General features: G+C 35.9%; 2 protein-coding genes across 3 annotated transcripts; one reads left to right on the top strand and one right to left on the bottom strand.

Moving 5' to 3' along the window:
* Positions 1-3,460: 3,460 nt before the first annotated feature.
* On the top strand, positions 3,461-11,959 carry LOC132640842 (histone-lysine N-methyltransferase, H3 lysine-9 specific SUVH6-like). 2 transcript variants are annotated; one of them, XM_060357621.1, is made up of 4 exons: positions 3,461-3,562; positions 3,631-3,693; positions 3,843-3,903; positions 8,462-11,959. In XM_060357621.1, the coding sequence occupies exon 4, from the start codon at positions 8,504-8,506 to the stop codon at positions 11,726-11,728; it is 3,225 nt and encodes a 1,074-aa protein (XP_060213604.1). In that variant the 5' UTR covers positions 3,461-3,562; positions 3,631-3,693; positions 3,843-3,903; positions 8,462-8,503; the 3' UTR covers positions 11,729-11,959. The 2 variants fall into 2 exon arrangements, with proteins under 2 accessions (XP_060213604.1, XP_060213603.1); XM_060357620.1 differs by having other exon boundaries at positions 8,456-11,959.
* Positions 11,960-12,738: 779 nt separating this feature from the next.
* Positions 12,739-15,519, bottom strand: LOC132610239 (expansin-like B1). The gene is made up of 4 exons (XM_060324578.1): positions 15,136-15,519; positions 14,456-14,565; positions 13,737-14,048; positions 12,739-13,131 (listed from the first exon to the last, which is right to left on the bottom strand). The coding sequence occupies exons 1-4, from the start codon at positions 15,263-15,265 to the stop codon at positions 12,931-12,933; spliced, it is 753 nt and encodes a 250-aa protein (XP_060180561.1). The 5' UTR covers positions 15,266-15,519; the 3' UTR covers positions 12,739-12,930.
* Between the last annotated feature and the right edge of the window lie 12,429 nt (positions 15,520-27,948).

Here is a 27,948-nt window from a genome sequence, read left to right as displayed (position 1 = left end):
ATTAGGACTAGATTGGACTCATTTTGAGGCCCATCTAAATAGCAGACCGACCAATGAAATCTCAAGATTTGTGGTCGATAAGGGCATTACTGGTTATTACTAAGGTGCTTTCTGAAGTTCTTAACTATTAGCTAGTGCTCATTTCTAGAGTTGGACTCAACTTATATTGACAACTCTAGGTTTTTAGTGCAATTTATGAAGAAATTGCACGATTTGTCCTTCAAATAGGCTAGTCTTTATTTTTTTCTCCTTCAAATGAGTTGATCTTTAATTTTTGACCTTAAAAATTGAACTTATACTTAGAGGGACATAAGTTCTTTTAAGAACGCGATACATAACTTATGTGATATTATGATGTGAAAATATGAAACTTATGCTCCGTGAACAATAGGAGCAAAAGTGCAAATGACCCTTTTTATTGGCCCTTATGAAGAAACTAGCAATACATGCCCGTGCGATGCATGGGCTGAACGTGTCTATTCACTTTAATTAGCCAGTCTTTAGGTTTGTATTTTGAAAATAAATTTTAAAAACATTCTAATTGTTATTATATATACAAAATGTATTTTATGTACCATCACTTTAGTTGTAATTAAAAGTCTTTGAGATGAAAAGAGTCGGACTTTTTTATCATTATCATGACAATGAAAGTTGTTCATTGGTGTAAAAGAAAATTAGTAAGAATATGAGGGAAAATTAATATTTTGATTCTAAATTTTTTCTTTTAAATTCTTTAATATTTTATATGTATACCGACATGTTGATATCCATTTCAATTAAGTAACTGTTCAGATCCAAACATAAGAACCATTTTGTTGTATATATTGGATTAAAACATTTTCATTAAATTAATTAAAAAATATATATTATAAGTTTTTATATTAATTGTTAAATAATATAAAAATATTATTATATTATTTAGTAATGTGGCCAAGGGAGTACTTCATTTTTATTAATTCTTAAAGAACGTGAAAAGTCAAGTATAGTAATGTGGCCAAGTAATATGAGACGGAAGGAGTACTTCATTTATTAATTCTTAAATAACGTGAAAAGTCAAAAGTGAACAAGTAAAAGTGCACGGAGGAAATAAATATGTGTCGGAGAATTAAAATAGAAGTGCACACGTGTATACATGAGAAGAGAATAAATATTCAGCTAGAACACGAAAAATCAAAAGTGAACAAGTAAAAGTGCATGGAGGAAATAAATGTGTAGGAGAATTAAATTTGAAGTGCATACGTCTATACATGAGAAGAGAATTAAATATTAAGTACTATGACACATGTCTACGTTAATATGGACGAAGGGAGTACTTTATTTTTATTAATTGTTAAAGAACGTGAAAAGTCAAGTATAGTAATGTGGCTAAGTAATATGGGACGGAAGGAGTACTTCATTTATTAATTCTTAAATAACGTGAAAAGTCAAAATGAATAAGTAAAAGTGCACGGAGGAAATAAATATGTGTCGGAGAATTAAAATAGAAGTGCACACGTATATACATGAGAAAAAAATAAATATTCAGTACTATGACATATATCCATATGAGATTTATTAATTCTCAAAAAATGTGAAAAGTCAAAAGTGAACAAATTAAAGTGCATGGAAGAAATAAATTTGTGTAAGAGAATTAAAATTGAACTGCATATGTTTATACATGAGAAGAGAATAAATATTCAGCTAGAACACGAAAAGTCAAAAGTGAACAAGTAAAAGTGCACGGAGGAAATAAATGTGTCGGAGAATTAAATTTAAAGTGTATACGTCTATACATGAGAATGAAATAAATATTTAGTACTATGACACATGTCTACATGGGATATAAAAATAGTTGGATAAAGTATACACATTATATAGCTCATGGTACAAGAATTTAATATGGGTACAATTCGTGAAGCTGTTGGTACAAGCTTGGGGAGCCGTGTTCGTACCCCCAAGCCGCTTATTATATATAGAAACTAGCAAACTATGCCCGTGCGATGCACGGGGCTCAACATGATTAATTTGGTTATTCAATTTAGTTAGTTTTAATGGTTTGTATATTTTGTAAATGATACCGCGATTCTCCTTAGTGAGTCTTCATATTTTTTTTCGTTTTATTTTTCCCCTTAATTTCTCAATTATTGTTAAAATTTATCTTATTGTGGTTATGTCCGCCTCTTTTTATATTAGTAAGTTGACAATTCAAATATTTTACATGTTAAGTTTATAATCACAAGATTCAAAGGATATTTTATTACATTATACACATTTTTAATTTAGAATCACAAGATAGTCTATCTTTATTTCTTAAACTCCGTGTCTAGTCAAACGTAGACACTTAAATTGAGACAGAGGCATTATATGCCAAATGAAGGAAATGAAAGGACAATTAAGATACTGCGGACCTGTGGGGACTTAAAAAGTAAACACACAAGAGGTAGAATTAATGTTCAACTTCTGAAATGTACACGTGTTAATTCCTGCTTAGAGTACAATTTCAGTTGCTTTTTGTACAACTTATTGTTGCTGTGTTCTTCCACCTTAGGCGTTTATATATAAGAAGAAGAAAAATATAGAATAGAAAAATAGACATATATTTTTAGTAATGTGGCCAAGTAATATGGGGCGAAGGGAGTACTTCATTTATTAATTCTTAAAGAACGTGAAAAATCAAGTATAGTAATGTGGCCAAGTAATATGGGACGAAGAGAGTACTTCATTTATTAATTCTTAAAGAACATGAAAAATCAAGTAATGTGGCCAAGTAATATGAGACGGAGGGAGTACTTCATTTATTAATTCTTAAATACGTGAAAAGTCAAAAGTGAACAAGTAAAAGTGCACAGAGGAAATAAATATGTGTCGAAGAATTAAAATTGAAGTGCATACATGTATATATTAGAAGAGAATAAATATTCAGCAAGAACGTGAAAAGTCAAAAGTGAATAAGTAAAAGTACGGAGGAAATAAATATGTGTCGGAGAATTAAAATTGAAGTGCATACGTGTATACATGAGAAGAGAATAAATATCCAATACTATGACATATATCCACGTGAGATTTATTAATTCTTAAAGAACGTGAAAAGTCCAAAGTGAACAAGTAAACGTGCACGGAGGAAAAAATTTGTGTAGGAGAATTAAAATTGAACTACATACGTTTATACATGGGAAGAGAATAAATATTCAGCAAGAACGTGAAAAGTCAAAAGTGAACAAGTAAAAGTGCACAGAGGAAATAAATGTGTCAGAGAATTAAAATTTAAGTGCATACGGCTATACATGAGAAGGGAATAAATATTAAGTACTATGATATATGTCCAAGTGGGATAAAAAAATAGTTGGGTAAAATGTACAAGTTATATAGCTTATGGTACAAGCATTCATTGCGTGTACAATTTGTACAGATTTTGGGACAAGTATTTGATGCTGTGTTGGTTCTCAGGCTTATATATAATAGAAAAGTGACATTATGATAAAAGCTGGAGGGTTCAATTGCAAAGATGAAGTACCCCTCAATTTCCCCGTCTTTCGCCCAGACAAGTATATTATAGGAAAAAGCAAACCGTTACAGAGACCAAGTAAGCAGATACCATTTCCATCTATCAATCCCTAATTATTTGCTCTTACCATGCAAACCTATTTTCAGATCCATTTTTAATCAGATTCTCTTCAAATTTGAATTCATTTCTAGTTCCAGATACCCATTTCTGTAAGCTTGCTTGTTCCTCTGTTTTTTTTTTTCTTTAATTCATTTATAGAATTGAGTTTGTTTATGTGAATTTTTATTTTTCGTCTGTTTTAGATCATGATCATTTGCCTCTTGTCTTTTTTTTTTTTTTTGGTGGTCTGATTAACCAGGACTTCAATTTTTTACATAAAGTTAGCTGAAGAGCAAGTTTGAAGTTCATCCTTAAAATTGGTATGATTTTGTTCTTTAACTTATGATTTATTTGTATCTCTAGCATGTGAAACTTTTATGTACAATTTTTCGTTTCGTTTGATAGGATCGATTTGTTTTCATTTCCCTTTTTACCCTTGTGGCTGATTAGAAAGTTACCATTTCCTGTATGTGGTTTTTTATTTGTCTTGTCTTGTAGTAGGTTCTAGGGCAGCTCAACAAAATTGGTGGTCTAGACCTGACCTTAAAAAAGGCTAAGATTTTAATTTTATTTTATATATGTTTATTTGATTTCTCTTTGTTTTGTAATGATCACGTACGAACCATCATCTTGTACATATCTTGACCAGTGGCGGATGCGCCAAACAGATATTCGGTTTATCTGAATCCGATGCTTTTGATGCAGAGCATAAATTTATGCATAAAAAATCACTAAAATTGCAACAAATAGTAAGTCTGAATCCATAGTTTTACAAATACAACGAGTTCAATACGAAGAGCCTTTAAGAATGAAATTATAAAATTTAAATCCTAGATCTGCCTCTGATCTTGATCATTTTCGCCCACCTGCTAGCTTCTACCATATTTACAAGATTAATCTCGTGGATATGGTGGCTTCAGAGGCCCACCATTCATTCCCATACTGTTAGGGTTTTGCCCGGAATTTCTTACCTTATTTGGATACCATCTATAAACTGCTAAGATGGATGTGTGTCATTTAAGATTAGATACGATGGAAAATGGTCACATTCAGTAGAAGGTGTAAGTGGCACAAACAAAGAATACAATGAGAAAAGGTAACTTGATATGATTTGGTCATAACCTACGTTGACTTCTAGATGCAGCTATTCATAGGTATATAACCATGGTATGGTGAGAAAGAATTAAAGGAGGATGAGAGGTAGATCTAAAATGGCATAGAAGTTGTCTCTCAAGACCTACAATGTCACACCCCAAAATACACGTGACCGGCACCCGGAACTCTACCCGAACCTAGTGGACCAACCCATGTAATAATTTCTACTTATGCACCTAAATCATGAATGCGAAAGCTTTTGAAAAATCCCAATCCGTTAAGTATTGAAAACCATGCATGAATACGGCCGTTACATCAACCACATTTCATTTTAAATGAAATATTCATGAAAGTAAAATAGTCTCATGCATGCATGTCTTATGAATAACGATAATTACAACTTGAAAGAACTACTACCATCTATGGAACCTCTATGACAAGAATTAAGCTAGTCAACCGAAACACCCCATGCGGAATCTTTTGAAAATCCCAATCCTTTAAGTATTGAAAATCATGGATGAATACAACCATTATATCAACCACGTTTCATTTTAAATGAAATATTCATGAAAGTAAAAAAGTCTCATGCATGCATGTCATATGAATAACGATAGTTACAACCCGAAAGAACTACTGTTATCTATGGAACCTCTATGACGAGAATTAAGCTAGTCAACCAAAACAATAGACACTGGTGACTCAAAGAATATAACAATCTAAGCTCCACAAGAAGTAAGTGGAGTCTCACTAAAAGTATTCGATTAGAAGATGTGGAGCTGTCCTAACTGCATGGCTCAGGATGATCTTGAAATCAAAAGTTGAATGGCCTAAGCTCCACATACCTAGTATGTATCATTTCCCCACGTAGTGAAACAAGATTTAAAGAAATCAAGTGATATGCATAGACATTGATATAAGAAGGAAGCATTTATACCAATTCTAAAGTTAGACGGTGAAATGGAATATCAAGGTAAAACGCATTTCAAAGTCCTTATTTCTAGCATTAAAAGACAGACTACACACCCAGTGAAATCCTACAAAGTGGGGTCTGGGAAGGGTAGAGTGTACACAGATCTTACCCTTAGCTTGGGAAGTAGAGGCTATTTTCGGTAGACCCTCGGCATAAAGACACTTCTAGCATTAAAACTTAATCAAAATCATGTGAGATTTTATCTTTTATGGGGAGCACTACACCGACACTGACATAAATCGAAACAATACTAGGTGATCAATCTAGTCACAAGTATTTGACCCTACTTGTCCGGGCGGCTTTCGGCCGTGCCGTACGAGTTGACTTAACCTTAGTACATTAAGCAATGATCATTTGCCCTCTCAATGTGGGAGTTTATCCCACAAACCTTGGCCAGCCTTTGAATGTATCCCTACACTAGCACGTGTGTTCCATGTCGACAAATATAACAGTTGAATCAATCTCGGTGGTCTCACTAGTAACTCCCAAAATATTTAACATTTTCAAAAATGGATTCATAGCCTAAAAGCCTCAAAGAAATCTATTTTATCAAATCACGGTGTTCATAACCGATCCAAACATTTGGCACAAAAATCAAGTGTAAAATTTTCCCAATTCATGTTGAAGCATTTAACAAATGAGGGACAAATCTTTAAAGATTAAAGAAATATCATTCCCGTCGAATCGAATTGTTAAACATAGTTCTATTTTTCATTAAAGAAAATGGTGATGATAACACGTAAATCAATTCAACAATATGAATTTCAGGAAAAGCTTCGAGAGGTAGTAAGTTACAATATACCTTGAATCGCTTTCCAAATCTTACTCCAAAGAATCCAATGACGCCAACAATTCACAATCTACATATACGAGCTTACGTAAAATCAATAAAGCTTCACAACCATACCAACTAAGTCAACTAAATGTCCAACACCTAAATTCAACTTCATAAGTTTAGCAAAAATCCATATTTTCCACTTCGAAAGTCAAATCCTTGGATTTTAACTTCAATTTGTCCATTACACGTGTTATGGAACCTAGTCGAATCCATATTTCCCAATTCGAAAGTCAAATCCTTGGATTTTTACTTCAATTTGTCCATTACATGTGTTTTGGAACCTAGTTGCTCCTTAAGAAAGTCAAAACGATATCGTTCAAGCAAACCCGCACTGCTCATCTTCTTTATCAACAAACTTTCCAATTTCAAGACTAGCTTTCTAGGGTTTTGTGAATCGGTGTTCAAATCCAAATCTTTCTTAAAAAATGTAGTCTACGATATCCATGGAACATAATATACAAGATTGGAGTGAAACGAATACCTCTTTGTCAAACCCTAGAATTTTCAAGACTTCTGTTCTTGAGAGATTCTTGAGATTTTCTTCAAAAATCTATAATTTCCATGATGTTGAAGAGTTAGGAAATGTATTTGATAAACCAAATCTACCGAGCAATGTATTTAATACTCACCTCAAAGTAGCATTTATGGAGTAGGAGCTCTCCCTTCTCTATAACCCCCAAGAACTTGTTCCAAACAATTAAAATTGCTCTCTCCCGAAATGCCTTTAAAAAGGCTGCTTCAGTTGGACGCCATAAGGGACACGTCACGCCACAATCGCCCGCGCCCGGCTTCTTCAGAAAATCTGGATGCCAGGTTTGGCGCCGTGCTTGCATTTTACTGCCTTGCTGCATTTCACAGCTTCCCTTTCTTTCTTTGCTACATTAATTCCTTCATTTCTTTTCATAGTCTAACTAAAGATCTTGTTCCTTAGTTTGATTATTTTATTCTCTTGTCCCCAGGGGCAGATTCTTAGGGCAATTTATGGTGCCCGTGAACCTATGGTCTCTCCGCTAAATTAGATATTTTATATATATTTCCTAGAATTTATCTAATATATCTGCTAACACTCATTCTCTGAAAAGGCTAAATGGTGCAGTTGGTTGAATGCTAAGTTATTTACCTAAAGGAGCAGGGATCAATTCCCACTTGATACTTCTTTTTTCTCCTTTTTTAGTTGCGCCCCCATGCTATTGAAATCCTAGATCCGCTTCTGTTTGTCCCCCACTAATTCCAGCATTCAATCAATTGCTTTACAATCAGATTCTCGCGTTCTTAAGAAACTTTAGTCCAAGCATTTACTCCTTTGAGAATTAAATATTTTCCAAATTAATATCTTATATTCCCCAACCTCCTCTTGTGTGCATTAGTCCACGCACTTGTACAACTTTACTTAGCATTTTTGAATCGTCTTAGATGGCCTTGTTACAATTGTTTGGGACCCGCATGGCTCGAGATTATATATATTGAATTCTTAAGTTCTAAATTAACCCAAATTAATTATCGAGATTCACGGGGCTTCACATACATCTCTTGGAATCCATGCAAATCTAGCAAACAAATGGCACAATGGAAGAAAAATATCTATATTATGTGAAATCAATTAGCTGAGATTAAATTTTGGTCGGGTGGGTATCAATTAGATGAGATTAAATTTTGTTCATGTTAGTACATTTACTTTAGTTCCAATATGCGCTTGGACTTTCCAGTCTTGTTAGAAATTATGTGCCAGTAGAAATTTTAGACAATCTCAAGTGCTAAGACTAAGTTTTTATAATATTGGGACTGAGACGGACATAAATTGAGCAATACAGATAGTGATGATTCATCCAGTGGGATTGAGGCCTAAGTTTTGCTGTGCAAACACTAGAAAATGACTTCTTTTGCAAAATAATTTCCATCCTAGACCAAAGAGGAACTAGATATGTTTGTAAGTGTTTCATCTCTACTAAAGCTGATGTCTTCTTTTCAGTTTCAGGTTTCTTAACAGCCAAGAGGATTTCTCCTTAGTTGGTCAAGGATGGCATCAGTGTCAAATGATGGGTTATCCAATGGTAGCGTGAAGAAGCGGTTGTTGGAAAATGGTTGTCACTCATCATACTTGAGCATTATACCAAAATACAAAATTCGAAAAGTCTCAGCAGTGCGAGATTTTCCTCCAGGGTGTGGTAAAGTTTCTCCGAAAGTTGAGTTGAATCATGAACAAAATGCTGTAGTGTCCACCAATATTGAAGAGATGGCTAACGCTGTGTTGGTCGATGGTGTTAAAGAGTCTGACTTTGAGATCAAATCACAGTCTGTTGAAGTTGTGGACTGTCTAGTTAACTTGGAAGAGCAACAAAAATTGGATAGGTTAGTAGGGGAAGTGGTAACGACAAACATGAGTGCAATATCAAATGGGGTGGGAGAAAAAATAAGTGACGACAAATCGCTTGGATTTGAGTTGCCGAAAGATCTCGAGAAAAGTGAAATGGAGCTTGCCAAGGGAACAGAAGACATCCAGAATGATACTTCAGTGAAGGAAGTTGATGAGCAGAGTTTACATTTGGTTGAAAATGTTAGTGGTGGGCATAAGACACCTGTGAGAGAAATCGGCATTGTGATTGATGAGCCAAGGCCTGTTAGTGAAGTCAAAATGTTGTCGCCACCTCTGCAGCTAGTCAGTGTTATGGAACATAACTCCTCCTCGCCAAAGAATAAGTACCGCAAAAGAAGAGTATCCGCTCTTCGTGACTTCCCTCCATTTTGTGGAACAAATGCTCCTAAGCCAACTGAACAGAATTGCTTTGGTGTTACTGAAGAAAGCAAGGATGTGGCTGGGTTCGATAAGGAAGTTATAAAGAATGAAGTAGTTGAGACATTGACAGATGTTACGGAGGATGCTGATTCTCTGAAAGAGAGGGACGTTTCTATTCCCAAAGGTAGGGAGTTGAAAGAAATACCGATTGTTCACAGTGAAGAACAGGAAGGCGTCCAATGTGATAATGATGGAAGAAGTCAGGTGGAAAGAACTGTGGTTATTATGCCCGAGATAATGACGAAAAAGGAGAGTGATGCAGGAGTTGTGGGGAAGGAGACTCTGGTATATTCGGAGGACGAAAATGAAAAGACAATTACTGTGTGTAGTGCTCTTGGTTCTGGAGATGAAAAGCCGATTACGGAGGGTGCTAAGCCATATTGTCCAGGGAAGCAAAAGAGTTTAGATGACCCTGTGATTGGAAATGAAATTGTTGTCTCACAGGTCAAAAGTGATCTGACAAAGACTGCACCCAATAGTTCTGGTTCTGGGCTTGAAATAGTTAAGCCAATTGTTCAAGGTCTAATGGCCGAGCCATACTGTCCATGGAGGCATGGAGAGAAAACTAGTTTAGATTGTGGAAACCAAGTTGAGAAGGCTAATCAGTCTAGGTGCAAGAAGGCCAAGGCTACTCCGTCTTGGCACAAGAAAGCCAAACATGTCGCCAGAAAAAGTAATCCTAGTGGTAAGAAAAAATCAGCTTCTGTTGGTGAAGCTACTGATGGACTTTCAAGTGCACTAGTTGTGTTCGACGACGAAGGACCTGGTTTACGGGCTTCCAGCAATGATGGACCTTGCGGTTTGAATAGGGAAGCACTACATGAAGATTCTTCTGTTCGACAAGGTCAACGTGAATTTGATGTGGCCCTACCACCTTTTGGTCCAAACAGTTCCAGTCATGGTGATGCCCGTACTAAAGTTAGAGAGACTCTTCGTACGTTTCAGGCTGTCTGTAGAAAGCTCTTGCAAAGTGAAGAATCAAAGTCAAAACCTGAAGAAGGAAAATCGAAGCAGGGGCCAAACAGAATTGATCTTCAAGCAGCAAAAATCATCAAAGAAAAAGGAAAAGAAGTTAACACGGGTCAGCACATACTGGGAGAAGTTCCTGGAGTTGAAGTGGGAGATGAGTTCCAATACAGGGTGGAACTTGCTATTGTGGGGGTTCATCGCCTATATCAGGCTGGTATAGATTACATGAAGCAGGGAGGTACGCTGATCGCGATTAGTATTGTTTCTTCAGGGGTCTATGATGACGGTCTGGAAGACGCTGATGTGTTGATTTATTCTGGGCAAGGTGGAAATGTGGTAGGTAAGGTCAAAACCCCCGAGGATCAGAAGCTGGAAAGAGGTAATTTAGCTTTGAAGAATAGTATATCAGTAAAGAATCCTGTTCGGGTGATTCGTGGATCTAAGGAGACCAAGACCTCTGAATCTGTGGATGGTAAAGGTAAGGTAGTGACGACATATGTTTATGATGGGTTGTACACTGTTGAGAATTATTGGACAGAACAAGGGCCAAAGGGTAAGATGGTTTTTATGTTTAAGTTGGTGAGAATTCCTGGGCAACCAGAGCTTGCTTGGAAAGAAGTAAAGTCATCAAAAAAGAACAAAGTGCGCCATGGTGTTTGTGTCCACGACATTACAGAAGGAAAGGAGACATTCGCAATAAGTGCTGTGAACACAATTGATGGTGAGAAACCTCCACTGTTCAATTACATCAAGAAGATGATATATCCTGACTGGTTCAAGCCTTCTCCTTTTAAAGGTTGTGATTGTGTTGGTAGATGTTCGGATTCCAAGAAGTGCTCATGTGCAGTTAAAAATGGAGGAGAGATCCCATACAACCGTAACGGGGCTATTGTTGAAGTGAAGCCTCTTGTATATGAATGTGGTCCTCATTGTAAGTGCCCCCCCTCTTGCTACAATAGAGTTGGCCAACACGGTATTAAAGTTCCACTTGAGATCTTTAAGACAAATTCAAGGGGCTGGGGTGTGAGAGCTTTAACATCTATTCCTTCAGGAACCTTTATATGTGAGTATGCAGGAGAACTTCTTCAAGACAAGGAAGCTGAACGAAGAATTGGTAATGATGAGTACCTTTTTGATATTGGGCAGAACTATAGTGATTGTTCCGTAAACTCTTCAGCAGAATTAAATGAGGTAGTAGAAGAAGGTGGTTATACAATTGACGCAGCTCAGTGTGGAAATATTGGGCGTTTTATCAATCACAGTTGTTCACCTAATTTGTATGCACAAAACGTTCTTTATGATCATGAAGATAAGAAAATGCCTCATATCATGCTTTTTGCAGCAGATAACATTCCTCCTTTGGCGGAGCTCATGTACCATTATAATTATTCCGTGGATCAGGTACATGACTCTGATGGCAATATCAAGGTGAAGAAATGCTATTGTGGATCTTCAGAGTGTAGTGGTAGGATGTACTAGGGGTTAGTAAAGCTTTCTTTCAAGTTGAGGTGAAAAATTCCTCATATTTGATGTAAGAATTTCCGCTGCATTTATTCGTTCTCGTTGCTGTTATGTCTTTTAGCTGCATTTGCACTGAATGATATACTATGTGTTTTTCTCCTCATACATGAATCAGGATGCTTTAGTGTTTGTATCTATCTCTTCTTTTCCTATAACTAAATAATATCTGCTACTTTGTGGGTGTGTGCATACTGATTTTGCATGGAAAGAGAAGCTTGTTCAGGGAGGCTCATAAGCTTTCCCTAATCAGGACTGTGATTTTGCATTTCCAATATGTTCTTCACGAACTTGAAGAATTCTACAATGGTCAATGATAAACTGACGGAGAGGCAGTTGTTGCCTTTGTACATGTGATTTATGTTGCTTGGACTCTCCAAAAATGTCAATGGGTGTGTGCCGAATCCTTAAAATAGCAGTGCTCTTTTTTTAGAGGATCTGACAAGTGTTCGGCTGCATTATTGAAGAGTCCGAGCGACATAACCTTTGTTGACATACAGTTTGTGTTGCTAAATGTGTCGTCGTTCAAAAAGGTTTAGAATCCAATCCTTATTATTGGAAGACGGTATACTCGAGCAAATATCAAATGCAAGCTCACCATACTTACTGAATCAATGCACGTGACGGAAGTTGTCATCTGATAACTGTAGTTAAGATCTGTTGTTTCTTTTGTGAATTTAACAATCATGTCAGCAGTGGAAAGAACAGGGACGTATTCAAGATCCCTGGCTGCTGCAAAATCTGACCACACTAGAACAGATGATATAAAGTGTTCCAACTTTACTAGTTGCAACTACACTCATTACTTATATGTTGAATCAACTGCTACTAGTATTATGTTTTACATCAAATAGAGAACGAAGTACAAGAACTTGAGCCATGATAACTCAACAAGATAGTTAAAACAAACAGCAGTGAAGAAATTTATTACTATTATAATATAATATTTATTAGAGAACGAAGTACAAGAACTTAACACATGATAACAACTCAAGACGATGGTTGAAGCATCGTGTTCAGCGTGGCGTGATTCCTAGTATGCCTGCAACTAATCTAAAATTACTTCTGTAAACTGATAGCCAAGCACTAATAACTCATTAGACATAGATATATGTTATACTGCTTATATATATATATATATATATTTTTTTTTTTTTTTTTGTCTAAGAGAGCTGAATGTCTGTCTCAATAGTAGTCCCAGCTTTCCATTCAGCAGGGATTACAGCCTTATCAGACTGCACCCATTTGGTCTCAGCACCAGCACTTGTGAGGAACCTCACTTTAAGTTCACCATTTGGTGGGTTCGGTAGGTCGAACACAGCTCCATAGGACCTCCTCATTGATATCCATTCTTGTGTTTTCTCCTGCATCAACATATAGCAATTATTCATGTTTGCCAAGATAGACTCTTAACATCACATAAATACTAAAGGTAGATAGTCCTTGAAAGGTTATCAATATACAATGCACCAAGTTGATGAACTTTTGATGACTTTCCTATACTTTATGCTACGAAATATGGCCGTGTTGTTTATTTACAATTTTTTATGACTTTACTGCAATAGACCTTTATTAGTTGGATGATCATCCTTGAGATTAAACCTGACTACAACTATTAAGCTTAATTTAAGTGAACTGGCACAGTTAAAAATTGTATAAGGTTGGAAAAATAGGATTATTGGATAGTAAATGTGGCAAGTTGACTCAATATGGTATAGGGCTTGTGGACAGACTCCTCTGCACTGCTCCGACTCGTCTACCATCCACACTAGTTTCAGCCAAGGGTGGAGCTAGAGGGGCAGAAGAAGGGTGTTCATATGAATCTCTTCGTTGTAAAATCTCACTGTATATAAAGGTTAATTTTTTTAATGTATATATATACTAGATAATGAAGACTTCGATAAAAATTCTGCCTCCACAACTGATTGCAGCCCAAAAAGATTTTGTTAATATGGTAAATGAGACGAACCTCGTAGACTTCGACAGCGAGGATGTCAGTAGCACCACCTTGGTTCATAAGAACAATAGCAAGGTAGTTAGGGTACTTGCTATGTTCATTGATTTTAAGCATCAGATTTCCTCCATATTTGCAAGAAACTCTACGATATTCTACTTCAACCACTCCTTTAGCAAACAAATGCTTAGCCATATTAGGCTGCTTAGCCAATTTAGCATAGGCGCGGTAGCTGAGAATGAAGTCTGTTCCAGGCCCTTCTCCACTGTCAGTCACCACTACCTTTGTACCTTCCTCACTGCATAATCCCTTGTCCTTGCACCTTACCTGTACATTTTCTTTGTTAACCAATGCTACTTGATTAAGTACGTACTGAATAAGTATTGAGTTTAACTAATAATATTCATCTTCAGTGTAAAGGATATAAGGTCACTTGTTGTAGCAGATAATATGCCTTATTTTCAAGATTACAAATCTCACATTTTATGGAAGTTACTCATTTACATATCTTAGTTGACCTGATAGTATAAAAGTTTCTTTACACAATTGTCGATGTATATAAATTAAAGTAACATAAAACAACATGTAACTAACTACCCCACAGACCACAGTAAGCATAATTTGATAAGTTTATTAGTAAAGCGAGTAATTTTCTATAATCAATTAAAATACATAGATATTAATATGTGTAATTAATTAAATCCTAAAGAAGGAACAAGGATTATATTAATTACCTGGTAGCAAGCTCCACAGCCAGCTCCATTTTTGTAAAGCCTCTTGGAGGCTGTAAAAACATGGCCACTATTAACATCTTTGCCATAGTCTCCGTAACCACACGCTCCACCTGATTAAATGTTCAAATAGTAATTAGCTAGTGCATGCAAGTTAACTTAATAATATACTATATCTGTATTAGTGGGAAGGGCCGGTTTAAAATCATGTATTAAGATGTGGGTGAAGTTCTCTTAAACTTTAGTTACATTTTCATCTCATTTTTATGTGACACTAGTCGATTTTGAAAGTCAAATAAATCAATGGTTGTCAACAAAGTGACATTAATTTGATGTCCCAAAAAGATTGACGCTTTTCGTTTTTTGTGAGTCAAACTTTTTAATTTTGACCGTGTGATTTAACATAGAATATTTTATTTTTTCGAAATAAAGTTTACATGTTTGAAAACTACGTAAAAAGTACTATAAGTCACCATAATTGATAATTTAAAATATTTAAAAGACGTATAAAATAATTACAGTCAAAGAACAACTCGTTTGACTTTAGAAAAACGAAAAGTGTCAATCTTTTTGGAATAGTAATTTTTAGAAACAAAGTCTTGACATGGAGTCAACTAAAAACTTTATGTACCTACAAAGCGTTAATTATAAATTTAACATATAGTATATGTTAGGGCATATACTTGGTGTCCCCTTGCCATCAGGGGTACTGTAATAGGTAGCTCTAGAAACATAATTATTGCTGTAGCATAGCGTAGGCAAGAGCAAAAACATGCAGAGAACAGTATAATCGTTTTTGAGAAAGACCGCCATTTTTTTTTTTTTTGCCTTTAGGAAAATGATAAAGAGTGTTGTGAATTAATGTTATATTGTAGTGAGGAAATCCTCTAAATTTATAGGTGTTCTGAAGAGGAATGGGGATGGACGTATGCTGCCACATTTCTCTTCCACTATGGACAGTGGAAACCACATGTAAACGAAAGAAAAGTTACTCCCAAAATTAACTTGATGACACACAATTACACTATGTGCTTAATCATTCACTGAACACCTTAATTAAACCCGGAAAGAACCACATGATATTTTTGCTTCCAGAAGCATGGGTGAGGAGTGAGGACTAAAGATCGTCGACCAAGGGCATTCTTGTAATTTCCACTGTTAAATGGTAAAGTCAGCCTCAACATCTCCTTTTCAAACGATCCGTTGGCCACCTCTTTCTTTGTAGCTTAAGTGTTTTTTTTTTTTTGGGTAGCTAAATTTTTGTATTAATCACCAAAGTGCATCATTACATATAGGAGTGTCTAAATGAGACCGAAAAATCGATCCGAACCGGTAAACCAAGTCAAACTGACTTAATAAACCGAAAACCGGCTTGGTTTGACTTGATTTGGTTTTAAATTTTAAAAAACCGATAAAATTTGGTTTGGTTTGGTGTTAAACCAAAAAAACCCGAATCAAAACCGAACCGAACCGATAGATACATACATATTTAAAATATATATATATATATATATATATAAATATGTATGTATCTATCGGTTCGGTTCGGTTTTGATTCGGGTTTTCTTTTCTTTCTAATTATTTGAATTTGTATTGGACTTGGAATGAGCCAAAGTTATATATATATATAACTTTGGCTCATTCCAAGTCCAATACAAATTCAAATAATTAGAAAGAAAAGTGTAGCCCATTTAAGTTTAAGGTAAAATAAAAAGAAATTTTGCTAAAGGTAAAATAAAAATTTTCCCCTTATCCAGTTTTACGGTTCCCTCTTTTACATGCCATCTGAATTACTACTAATAAGCTAGCATTTTATCTGTAACAAATTAAAGGGGAGAAAATGGCAATTGGAATTTAAAAAGATTTGGTAGATGATTTTGTCTTTCTGTTTATCATTTTTCGTTTTAACTTTTGTGCTTTCTTCTCAATGCTTCATAAATACGATGAGTCTAGATAACAAAAATTTGAGAGGGCTGCGAAATATCAAAAGGCTATATATAGGGAGGTAACTAGAATCATGAAAAGTAGATGTTATGTTTCTGTAATTCCTATACCTATAACCATAGGCCTATACCTAAATAAACTTAATGAATTAATTAAAAAGATTCTTAGATTTGAATGGATCACGGTCAAAGCCGTATTTAGTTACCGTTTAATTCAAAGATTCTTTGTATTAATACATTCTTAAAATCCAAAAAAACCCGTAAAAACCGAACCAAACTGATAAAACCGACATAACCGAAACCGATAGAATTTATACTATAATGGTTTGGTTTGATTTGAATATTAGAAAAAACCCAACTTAATTGGTTTGGTTTGATTTTAACCAAAAACCGAGTCAAACCGGACCATGAACACCCCTAATTACATATCTATAGCCTATCAAACTCAACAGGCTATTCCCATTTTGAAAAGGAAAATACTATTCTACTCTTCCTTACTAATTCAAGCTAGCTGTAAAAGAAAAAACAGTCAGAAAAGTAGCTTGTGTACATAATTCCTTATGCCCACAGGGGCTCTAGCAGAGCACATAAACGCAATGTCCCTAGCTAACAGCAACCAATCTCTCTTCCTGTTCTCTTTGCAATTTCACAGTGGGCCCATTTTGTGGCTGACAACTTTTTGTGGCCGGTGCTCCAACTTTTTACTCATTGTAGCTTCTTTTAAGATCTAATTATTAATATTAGATACCCTTTTATTTAATTATATTTAGTAGCTAATTCACTTTTCTAAATTACAATTGATAACTATATCAAAAATACATACCCAAATACATATATCTTTCTTTTTTCCCAATTACTATCCATTTCATATGTTTCATTTCTCAAAACCCTAAAAAATCTCTCTCCCCTTCTCTCAACAACCACCACCACAACCGAGCCGCCCTTCTCTCTCTTCTCCCTCTCCCTCTGTGCTCATCCCTCTCTCTCTCTTTTCACTCTATCCGCCGTCTGCATCGTTACTTTCAAGGAAGAAGATGGCCAGATCGTTACTCAAACACCCGCCGATTGAGTGGCCTGAGATGGCACACGATGCAGACGACGACGATGAAGACTCGGCGAGGAAGAAGAAGATGCAGACGACAATGACACAGATTTGGCCGTGTGTATTTTTGGTGGTGGCGGTGATGGCACTGATTTTGAGATGGCGGCGGAGAAGATGACGTGGAGGTGGAGAGATTAGGGTTTTTGGTGGTGGTGGTGGTGGTGTCTCAGATTAGGTTTTTGGTGGTGGTGGAGAGATTAGGGTTTTTGATGGTGGTGTCTCAGATTTGGCCGTGTGTATTTTTTGTATTTTTGTGTGTATTTGTTAAAAGTCAAATACAAATACATTCAAAAAATCTACATCTCACAAATACACTGTTTTTGAATGTATTTGTATTTGTATTTTTTGAGTGCATTTTTTATTGTATTTTGTAATAGCCAAACACGCTGTTTTTGTATGTATTTGTTATGTATTTGAATTTTTTTGTCTTGTATCTGAATGTATTTGTTGAAATCCATTCAAATATACGAAACTTTGAATGTATTTGGCTTCATATGTAGTTGGAATGTACACAATGTATTTGAAATACATAAAAAAAAAGCCACTGAAATACATCAATAACAAAAAAAAAATCACTGAAATACATAAAAAAAAAAAAGACACAGAAATACATTATAGCAAAAAAAAAAAATCACTAAAATACATCAAAAAAAAAATTAATATCTAATTTAATAGCTCCACCGTTAAAGGCTAAAATCAAAGATTCTATTTTTTTTTTTACCATGTTCTCGTGTATTTGTTGACATGTGAAAACATACACTATTTTGTCAAAATGTAGTTACAAATGGTAATATTTAAAAGGGTAGCTACAAATGGTAGGAAGCTACAATAAGGTAGTTATTTGAGTAGTTTTTTCCAGTTTCCACTTCCACTCCCACATTTTCAACCCCATTGTTTACAAAGTAAAATCATAAATTTTTTATACTAAATATAGCAGCTCCTGTATTCATATATACTTTCAATACTCCAAGTTCCTAAAATGATTCATTTTATCCCAATAAATACTGTTATGAACTTCTACTAACAAATGTATAAAAATAATTTGGAATTATTTGTTTGGTAACTTCTGTAGAAAATTTGAACAGAGAAGGCATTGGGAAAGTTTGTCGCATATAATAAGCCTTTATTTTTTGTTTATTGAAGTTTAAGGGATTTTGTAGACTCACGAAGGCTTTTCATTACAAAAATATTATCTTTAAAGGGCTCTTTATATACTTCATTTTTCATTCAAATATGGATTAGTGATAATTCAATTGTGGTAAAGAAAAGTCAATTAAGTTACTGTTTTCCTTTAACTCTAAACAATAAGCACATGTTTACCAAAATTTTGAAATTTATCATTCCCTTATAATTGTAAAATGTAGGACAAGGTTATGGTTACTGGTTAGATTAAGTTTTGAAGTATGTTATGTGAATATATATGCATAAAGATTGCCATAAAATGAGAAATTAGTATAACTTAAATAGATATATAGTGGATAATTTTGATATTTATATTTGTACCTATGAGGAAAAAATTTAGTTAGTGTTCGAATCAGATGTCCCAAAACTCCTCATATATAGGAAAATTCGCTATGACGATATTAGTGTTTTCGAAAAGTTTAGCTTATTTATAGGTTGTATATACTAAAAACCTCTTGGTGCTTAGAAGAAATGGAGACCCCACTTCTTTAATGTGTTCCATTGTTTTCGTTTATAGTTTTTTTTCATTATCCTTTGCATAAGAAACACTTACTCAGTGACTTTATTCTAAGGAAATCTACCTTGTTTGCCCAGGCGGTCTAAATATTATTCAAAAAATATCTATTTTAAAAAAAAACTACACTGCATACTTATTTAAATAAGATATTTACAAAATTCGGTAAGTATATGTAGTTGTATATCTTCAAGATGTGCAATTCATTATTTTGTGTACCATTAAATAGCTTGAATCAACTATCTTTTATCGTATTTTGTATACATTGCTTCCATTAAAGCCAATCATCTCTGCTCTTTATTCTATAACAGTATGTTATACAGTTTATTAAAGTATTAATGGCCAGAAAAAAATTATTTAGTGTTTAAATAATAGGTGCAACTAAAGATTAGACACAAATTAAACTATATCCGAATTCAAAATGTTGGGCACGGGCAAACCTCATCTAGTTCTATCAAGAGATGGAACTAAACGTTTACTTTTGACATAGCTATGTTGCATAAACTTTTCATTTTTCAAATTAGTAAAAGGCTGATTTTGAAATTACAAAATGATCATTTTGGATAGTTGTAGGCTTGTAGCGGAGAGGTGAAAATAATTCAGGATCTGATGTGATTACGGGATATTTGATGCTAATTTCTTAAGTTTTTGTAATTTTTCAAGCACTTTTGTTGTTACTTTTTGTGTATTTATGTCGTTTTGTAGGATAAGATGCCTGGAGAGCATAACGGAGCAAAACGGAGCAAAATAGAGCAAAAATAGAATAAGCAGCACTTTCTGGCAGCACATGCTAGCAGCACTTGCTGCAGCATGTTGTGCATGCAGCACCTGCAAGTAGCACTTGCTGCAGCATGTGCTGCACGCAGGGCATTTTTGTCCAAAATGTGTTCCCGTTTTGGAATGTTATAAATACTCTTTTAGGGTTTGTAAAACATTATCTTTGGCCATTCAACACAAGTTGGAGACTAGGGTTCCTACACCACACTTGGGGATTGAAGATTTGAAGTTTTGATAAGAAATTTCTTAACCCTTCACTCATTTCTTCAATTCCTTGCTTTGTATTGTATATCTAAGTGTGTAGAATTTTATTCCATAACTTTAATCTTGTTTATGAAAATATTCATTTGCAAAGTTGGATGAAACCTCTTGTTATGCTTATGTATTGAATGATCTTTATTGCTATTGAAGTGGGTCTTTGTTGTTTTAATTAATCTTGTTCTTTAATGTTTCTTAAGGGATTAGCTAAATCTTGTTATTTAATGTTTCTTAAGGGATTAGCTAACCCTAAGACTCGCCCATTTACTTTGATTGAGCTCGGAAGAGGAAATCTAGGTTGGGAAAGATTAATTAACAAGAATTTGAGTCATTAAATCCATCTAATAACTTGAGCTCGGAAGATGATAGTTACTTGAGGTTAAATTGATTGTGTCTAATATCACACTCTACGGCTTGGAAAAGCTTAGAGTGAAATTCATTGATTTGGTTGGAAGACTTTCAATGAGATTTTAGAAATCATTATCTATTAACACAATTCGGCTCTTAGTTGTAAAATCATAAAATACATTGGATCGTTACTTGAGAGTTTCTTGTACCCATTGATAATTTTACTTGCTTTCTAGGTTAGTTTACATTTCCGCATTAGTTATAATTTTCTTAAAAAAACCAAAATATTATCTATCGTTTGGCTTAGCTTGGTAAGTAAAAGTTTCTTACTTTCTTAATCGCCTAGTATATTGTTCCCTGTGGGATGGACCCCGACTCATAGTTGGGTAAATTATATTGTATACGACCGTGTACACTTTCTCTTTGAGGAGTGGATTTGGACGTTATCAGGATCTACCATTAGTGGTTTAGAATGAGTGTATTCTTATTTTATGTATACAAGAGTGAATTTATCCACACTTCGCGAGGTTATTAAAAAATAGTATTCAAACACAATTAACTAATTATTGTCAGTTTTTCTAACTAATAAGATTAATCTTCACTCATTGATTAATTTTATTTTTTCTCTAATCTTCAATTGTTATTTGTTATTCTAGTTATATTTTCAAGGTTGAACCAAAAGAAAAAAAGAAAATTTAGGTCAAGAAATTTAATATCAAATAAACGATCGTCGTTAGTTTTGACTCTCTCAACTCTCATCTCTCACAAGAATCGTATGTGGCTTGTCAAAGGCATACAGTTTTAACCCACCAACTTAATAATTTTCTTAAGATTTCTAATAAATATTTTTAAGTTATAAAATTTGTTTACCAATTTTAGGAATTTAATTAAGAAAATAAATTTATTCGATCATGTTCTCATTATCTTCTATACATTTTTGGAAATCTCTTTTTTTTTTTTTGTTATTTTTCTTGATTAACTGTCCTTTTTTTTCGTCACTTTTTCTATTATTTTCCATCTTATTGTGTTTCTCTCTTGTAATCCTACTCCTCTTCCAATTCATTCCAACATTATTTTTTGACCTTTTCCTTTCCTCACTTTCTTTACCTTTGCTTATTCAATTCCTCCCGAAAATCAATACCTATCATGTTATATTTTCTTAATAGGTAATTCATTTCTTGCATTTTTTTCTAGTAGTAAGCTCAAAATATTTAGACTGAACAAACGATACTAATATTCTATGAATGTAACGACCCGTTTGGTCGTTTAGCACATTAAAACTACGAAAAGGGTATGAAACTATATTGTATTTATTTATATGATTTTAATATATGAAATGGTGCATGAATTAGTTAAGTAAGTAAGTGGGACAAGCCCACTACCCTTTTTATCTGTGCACGTTATATTCCAAAAGAAAGAGGAAAAAATAAAAGAAAAAATTATTCACTTATTTCTAAACTAGAGGGGAGAAAAAGGACGAATAGAAGGAGCATTGTCAGTTAATGTTGAAGGAGCAGTGAAGTTTTATTTTATTTCCACCAAATACAAAGGCAATCAGGTATAGTACAATTAACTTTTATATACTCCTACAAGAAAGTATGTTGCAGAAAGTTTAGTTTAGTATGGTAGTGTTGGCAAGAAGTTATTGGAAGTCAAGGATTACCCTAATAACTAGAGGAGGACCACATGATGATAGAGATTGTAGGATTGATTATAAAATCGATTTCAAGGAGTGGAATTTGCTTCTTCTGTGCAAATTTCGTACTGCAATAATGACTACTTTTGGATTTTTTTTTCTTTTCTTTCCTTTTGTTATTTATACTCTACCAACATTATTATTATTATTATTATTATTATTATTATTATTATTATTATTATTATTATTATTATTATTATTATTATTTTGGGATTTTGGTATGATGGTTTATTATATTAGGCATATGAAATTGCTAATTAAGATTTTGGGGAAATTAGAGGTTTCGAGTCCTAGTCCTAAGAAAGGAGAATTAATGATTTGAGAGTCCATTCATGGATGAAATTGACCAATTTTAAAAATATACGATCCTTAGATAATGGGTGAAATTATTTTTCAATCAAATTCCAATCTTGCCCTTGTGGGCCCAAGGCCAATTTTTGGGGTGCGTTTTTGGGTTTCGAATATAAATATAGCAATATGGGTGTCCTTAGATTCATATTCTAACGTAGATCGCATATTTTATAGATTTTGATCGTTCAGAGGCTCTACGCAAAGGGAAGACATTAGTTTGATTGTTCGTGGCACCCGCTTGGCATTGAGGTAGGTTACGGTCTACTTTAGTTAGACTCTGATTAGAAAATCATATGTATTTGTAGAAATTGACGGGGATAGCATGTTAGGCCTTCGGGCATGAAGTGCAAATGAATTCTAATTAGGTTGGTTCTGTCAGCTGTTGGCTTGTCGCCAAATGTGTTATTTTCTGTGATTATCAACTGTTTGTATCTCCGTCACATACTAGCTCACTCATCACATAAAAAGGAATGGTAATATTTATAATTGAACAGTGGACAGTAGTATGATTTGTACTTGTTAATTTTATATTAGTGGTATTGTTGAGACTGATATCATGCATGACATGCTTTCCATATTATTATTGTGATGATTGGTGAGGTGAGTGATTGAGAGACTCAGAGGTCTTTGCTGGAGATTGTGAGTGACAGAGAGACTCCGAGGTCCTTGCCGGAGATTGAGAGTGATTAATAGCCTCCGAGGTTTCTGCCGGAGAGCACGAGCTGTACATGGACTTCGCGGTTCCCCCATGGGTCATGGCTTGGAGGCACTGCCCTTAGCATGTGTGTACGAGAGTGGACTGAGAGAGGAGACTGTTGCATTGCATTGCATCCATCCACTCATATATTTGACTGGTCATTTGGCGAACTAAAGCTGTCTTGGTTGATTTCATTATTTCATTACACTTTACTTGTATATGATACGTGACTATACCTGTTTGCTCTATGTGCTACTTGTTGGTTTCAACTTCTTCATGCGTTATCTAATCATTGTCGGCCTATGATGCTTACCGGTACTAGTGTTGTACTGATACTACTCTTGCTGCACTTTTTGTTGAGTGTGGAGTACGATCCAGGCTCCAGTTCTACGCCCCGTGGCTGATACGCGAGGGTGACATCTTTCGATCATTCAGGGTGAGCTACTTGGTCACCCGTGGCCCCTGAAGGACCCTCTTATTTAATTCTATTTTGTTTGTTCGACAGACAGTATGTAGCCTTCGGGTATTTTCAGACTTTTATTCCAGGCTATGTTAGCGCTCTTGTGCCCTTTGACCAGATTTTGGGGTTGTCGTGACATTTCTAGTTATGATGAGTATTTAAGACTTGATAACTTATTGTTATTCAATTTTCCGCTTGCTTTCTCTTATATGTCCACCTATTGCTCTACGGGTCTGGATATGCTTTGTGATATGCTTGATGTACCTATTCGAGTCTCTACTCCCGTCAGAGATTCTGTGATAGTAGATCAGGTCTATAGGTCTTGTGTGGTCACGTTTATGGGGTATGATACTTGGGTAGACTTGGTTATTTTGAATATGGTGGACTTTGATATTATTTTGGGCATGGACTGGTTATCTCCTTATCATGCTATTTTAGACTGTCATGCCAAGACAGTCACGTTGGCCATGCCAAGTATTCCACGGTTAGAGTGGAAGGGTACTCCTAGTCCAGCACCTAAGAAGATCATATCATTTCTTCGGGCAAAGAAGTTAGTGGATAAGGGATGTTTAGCATATTTGGCTCATATTCGGGATACTAGTGTGGATACTCCTTCCGTAGAGTCAGTGCCAGTTGTTTGTGAGTTCTCAGAGGTTTTCCCTACAGATTTGCCTGGTATGCCGCCTGATCGAGATATTGGCTTTTGCATTGACTTGGAGCCAGGCACCCGACCTATTTCTATTCCACCCTATCGGATGGCTCCGGCAGAGTTGAAGGAGCAGTTGCAAGACTTGTTGAGAAAAGGATTTATTAGACCCAGTATTTCTCCTTGGGGTGCTCCCGTTCTGTTCGTGAAGAAGAAAGATGGTACCATGCGAATGTGTATCGATTATCGGCAATTAAACAAGGTTACAATCAGAAATAAGTATCCAATACCCCGCATTGATGACTTATTTGATCAGCTTCAGGGTGCGTCGATCTTTTCTAAGATTGATTTAAGGTCAGGCTATCATCAGTTGAAGATTCGAGCGGAGGATGTTCCGAAGATCGCTTTCAGGACCCGTTATGGTCATTATGAGTTCTTGGTGATGTCCTTCGGGCTTACTAACGCCCCTGCAACCTTCATGAATTTGATGAATGGGATCTTCAAGCCTTACTTGGATTTGTTTGTGATCGTGTTTATTGATGACATCCTGGTGTACTCTCGAAGTAAGGAAGATCATGAGAAGCATCTGAGGATCGTGCTTGGCCCGTTGAAGGAGAAGAAATTGTATGCCAAGTTTTCCAAGTGTGAGTTCTGGCTCAGTTCCGTAGCATTTTTGGGACATGTTGTGTCCAAGGATGGGATTATGGTTGATCCCAAAAAGATCGAGGCGGTTAGAGATTGGGCCAAGCCTACTTCGGTGACTGAGATTCGGAGCTTCGTAGGCCTTGCGGGTTATTATCGCCGATTTGTGAAGGGATTTTCATCTATTGCTTCGCATTTGACTAGGTTGACTCAAAAAAATGTGCCTTTCCAGTGGTCCGATGAGTGTGAGGAGAGCTTTCAAAAGCTTAAGGCTTTATTGACTTCAGCCCCGATTTTGGCTTTACCAGTGGAGGGAAAGGACTTTACTGTTTATTGTGATGCTTCACGCATTGGCTTGGGATGTGTGTTGACGTAAGAGGGTAAGGTGATCGCGTATGCTTCGAGATAGTTGAAGGTTCACGAGAAGAACTACCCCACTCAGGACTTGGAGTTGGCTGCAGTAGTCTTCACTTTGAAGATTTGGAGGCATTACTTGTATGAAGTTCATTGTGAGGTCTTCACAGATCATCGTAGCCTTCAACATGTGTTTAGTCAGAGAGATTTGAACTCGAGGCAACGTAGATGGATGGAGTTACTCAAGGATTATGATATTACTATCCTTTATCATCCGGGAAAAGCTAATGTGGTAGCTGATGCGTTGAGCCGAAAGGCAGTGAGTATGGGCAGCTTGGCGCGTTTGATTATGGGAGAGCGTCCTTTAACTATGGAGGTTCAGTGTTTGGCTAATAGTATGGTGAGGCTCGATATTTCAGAACCTGGTAAGGTTCTAGCTCGTGTGGAGGCGAGGTCGTCTCTTTTAGAGCAGATTAGGGCCCAGCAGTTTGAGGATGTGAAATTGTGCAAGATTCGGGATAAAGTGCTAAGTGGAGAAGCCAAAGAGGCTATTCTTGATGATGAGGGTGTTTTGAGGATTAAGGGGCGCATTTGCGTTCCGAGAGTTGGTGATTTGATTCCGTTGATCTTGAAAGAGGCTCATAGTTCCAGATACTCCATTCATCCAGGAGCAACAAAGATGTATCGTGACTTGAGGCAACACTATTGGTGGGGTACAATAAAGAGAGACATTGTGGATTTTGTTGCTCAGTGTTCGAATTGCCGGCAGGTTAAGTATGAGCAGCAAAGATCAGGTGGTGTGCTTCAGAGGATGCCTATTCCCGAATGGAAATGGGAAAGGATCGCTATGGATTTCGTGGTTGGTCTTCCGAAGACTCTGGGCAAGTTTGATTCGATTTGGGTTATCGTGGATAGGTTGACTAAGTCCGCGCACTTCATTCCGGTTCAGACTACTTATAACGCGGAGAAGTTAGCCAGGATCTACATCCGAGAGATAGTGCGATTGCACGGGGTTCCTATTTCCATCATTTCCGACAGAGGCACTCAGTTTACTTCCCATTTCTGGAGGACTTTGCAGAAGGAATTGGGAACTCAGTTAGATCTTAGCACCGCGTTCCACCCGCAGACAAATGGTCAGTCCGAGAGGACTATTCAGGTGCTTGAGGATATGTTGAGGGCTTGTGTTATTAATTTTGGTGGTCATTGGGACAAATTCTTACCCTTGGCAGAGTTCGCGTACAACAATAGCTACCATTCCAGTATTGACATGGCGCCATTCGAGGCTTTATATGGTAGGAGGTGTCGTTCTCCTATTGGATGGTTTGATGCTTTTGAGGTTCGACCTTGGGGTATAGATCTGCTGAGGGAGTCTTTGGACAAGGTAAAGCTTATTCAGGAAAAGCTTCTGGCAGCTCAGAGTAGGCAAAAGGAGTATGCGGACCGGAAGGTTCGTGATACAGAGTTCATGGTTGGTGAGCAGGTCCTATTGAAGGTTTCACCCATGAAGGGTGTAATGCGGTTCAGGAAGAAGGGCAAGTTGAGCCCCAGGTTTATTGGCCCTTTTGAGATTCTTCGTCGTGTTGGTGAGGTGGCATATGAGTTAGCTTTTCCACCAGGTTTGGCAGGTGTTCATCCGGTATTCCATGTTTCCATGTTGAAGAAGTACCATTCAGACGGGTCTTATATCATTAGGTGGGATTCAGTATTATATGATCAGAATCTGTCCTTCGAGGAAGAGCCGGTAGCAATCTTGGATAGGCAAGTGAGAAAGTTGAGGTCCAAGGAAATTGCTTCAGTCAAGGTGCAGTGGAAGCACAGTCCGGTTGAGGAGGCCACTTGGGAGACCGAGACGGATATGCGGAGTAGATATCCTCAGTTGTTCGACAGTTCAGGTACTTTCTTTTCTCGACCTTTACCCTTGTCGCTCGAGGACGAGCGATTGTTTGATTGGTATCTGATGTAACGACCCGTTTGGTCGTTTAGCACTTTAAAACTACGAAAAGGGTATGAGACTATATTGTATTTATTTATATGATTTTAATATATGAAATGGTGCATGAATTAGTTAAGTAAGTAAGTAGGCCAAGCCCACAACCCTTTTTATCTGTGCACGTTATATTCCAAAAGAAAGAGGAAAAAATAGAAGAAAAAATTATTCACTTATTTCTAACCTAGAGGGGAGAAAAAGGATGAACAGAAGGAGCATTGTCAGTTAATGTTGAAGGAGCAGTGAAGTTTTATTTTATTTCCACCAAATACAAAGGCAATCAGGTATAGTACAATTAACTTTTATATACTCTTACAAGAAAGTATGTTGCGAAAAGTTTAGTTTAGTATGGTTGTGTTGGCAAGAAGTTATTGGAAGTCAAGGATTACCCTAATAACTAGAGGAGGACCACATGATGATAGAGATTGTAGGATTGATTATAAAATCGATTTCAAGGAGTGGAATTTGCTTCTTCTGTGCAAATTTCTTACTGCAATAATGACTACTTTTGGATTTTTTTTTCTTTTCTTTCCTTTTGT

The sequence above is a fragment of the Lycium barbarum genome, chromosome 1 (genome assembly GCF_019175385.1).
Source record: "Lycium barbarum isolate Lr01 chromosome 1, ASM1917538v2, whole genome shotgun sequence".
Taxonomy (NCBI): Eukaryota; Viridiplantae; Streptophyta; class Magnoliopsida; order Solanales; family Solanaceae; genus Lycium; species Lycium barbarum.
The sequence above is the reverse complement of the archived record's forward strand: the minus strand, read 5'-3'. Positions and strand labels throughout refer to the sequence as shown.

Coding starts and splice junctions, on each gene's coding strand:
- LOC132610239 (XM_060324578.1), bottom strand. CDS start 15,265: ATGGCGGTCTTTCTCAAAAACGATTATACTGTTCTCTGCATGTTTTTG. Junction 14,566..15,135: donor TGATGGCAAGGGGACACCAA/GTATATGCCCTA, acceptor ACATTTAATCAG/GTGGAGCGTGTGGTTACGGA. Junction 14,049..14,455: donor GCTGTGGAGCTTGCTACCAG/GTAATTAATATA, acceptor GAAAATGTACAG/GTAAGGTGCAAGGACAAGGG.
- LOC132640842 (XM_060357621.1), top strand. CDS start 8,504: ATGGCATCAGTGTCAAATGATGGGTTATCCAATGGTAGCGTGAAGAAG.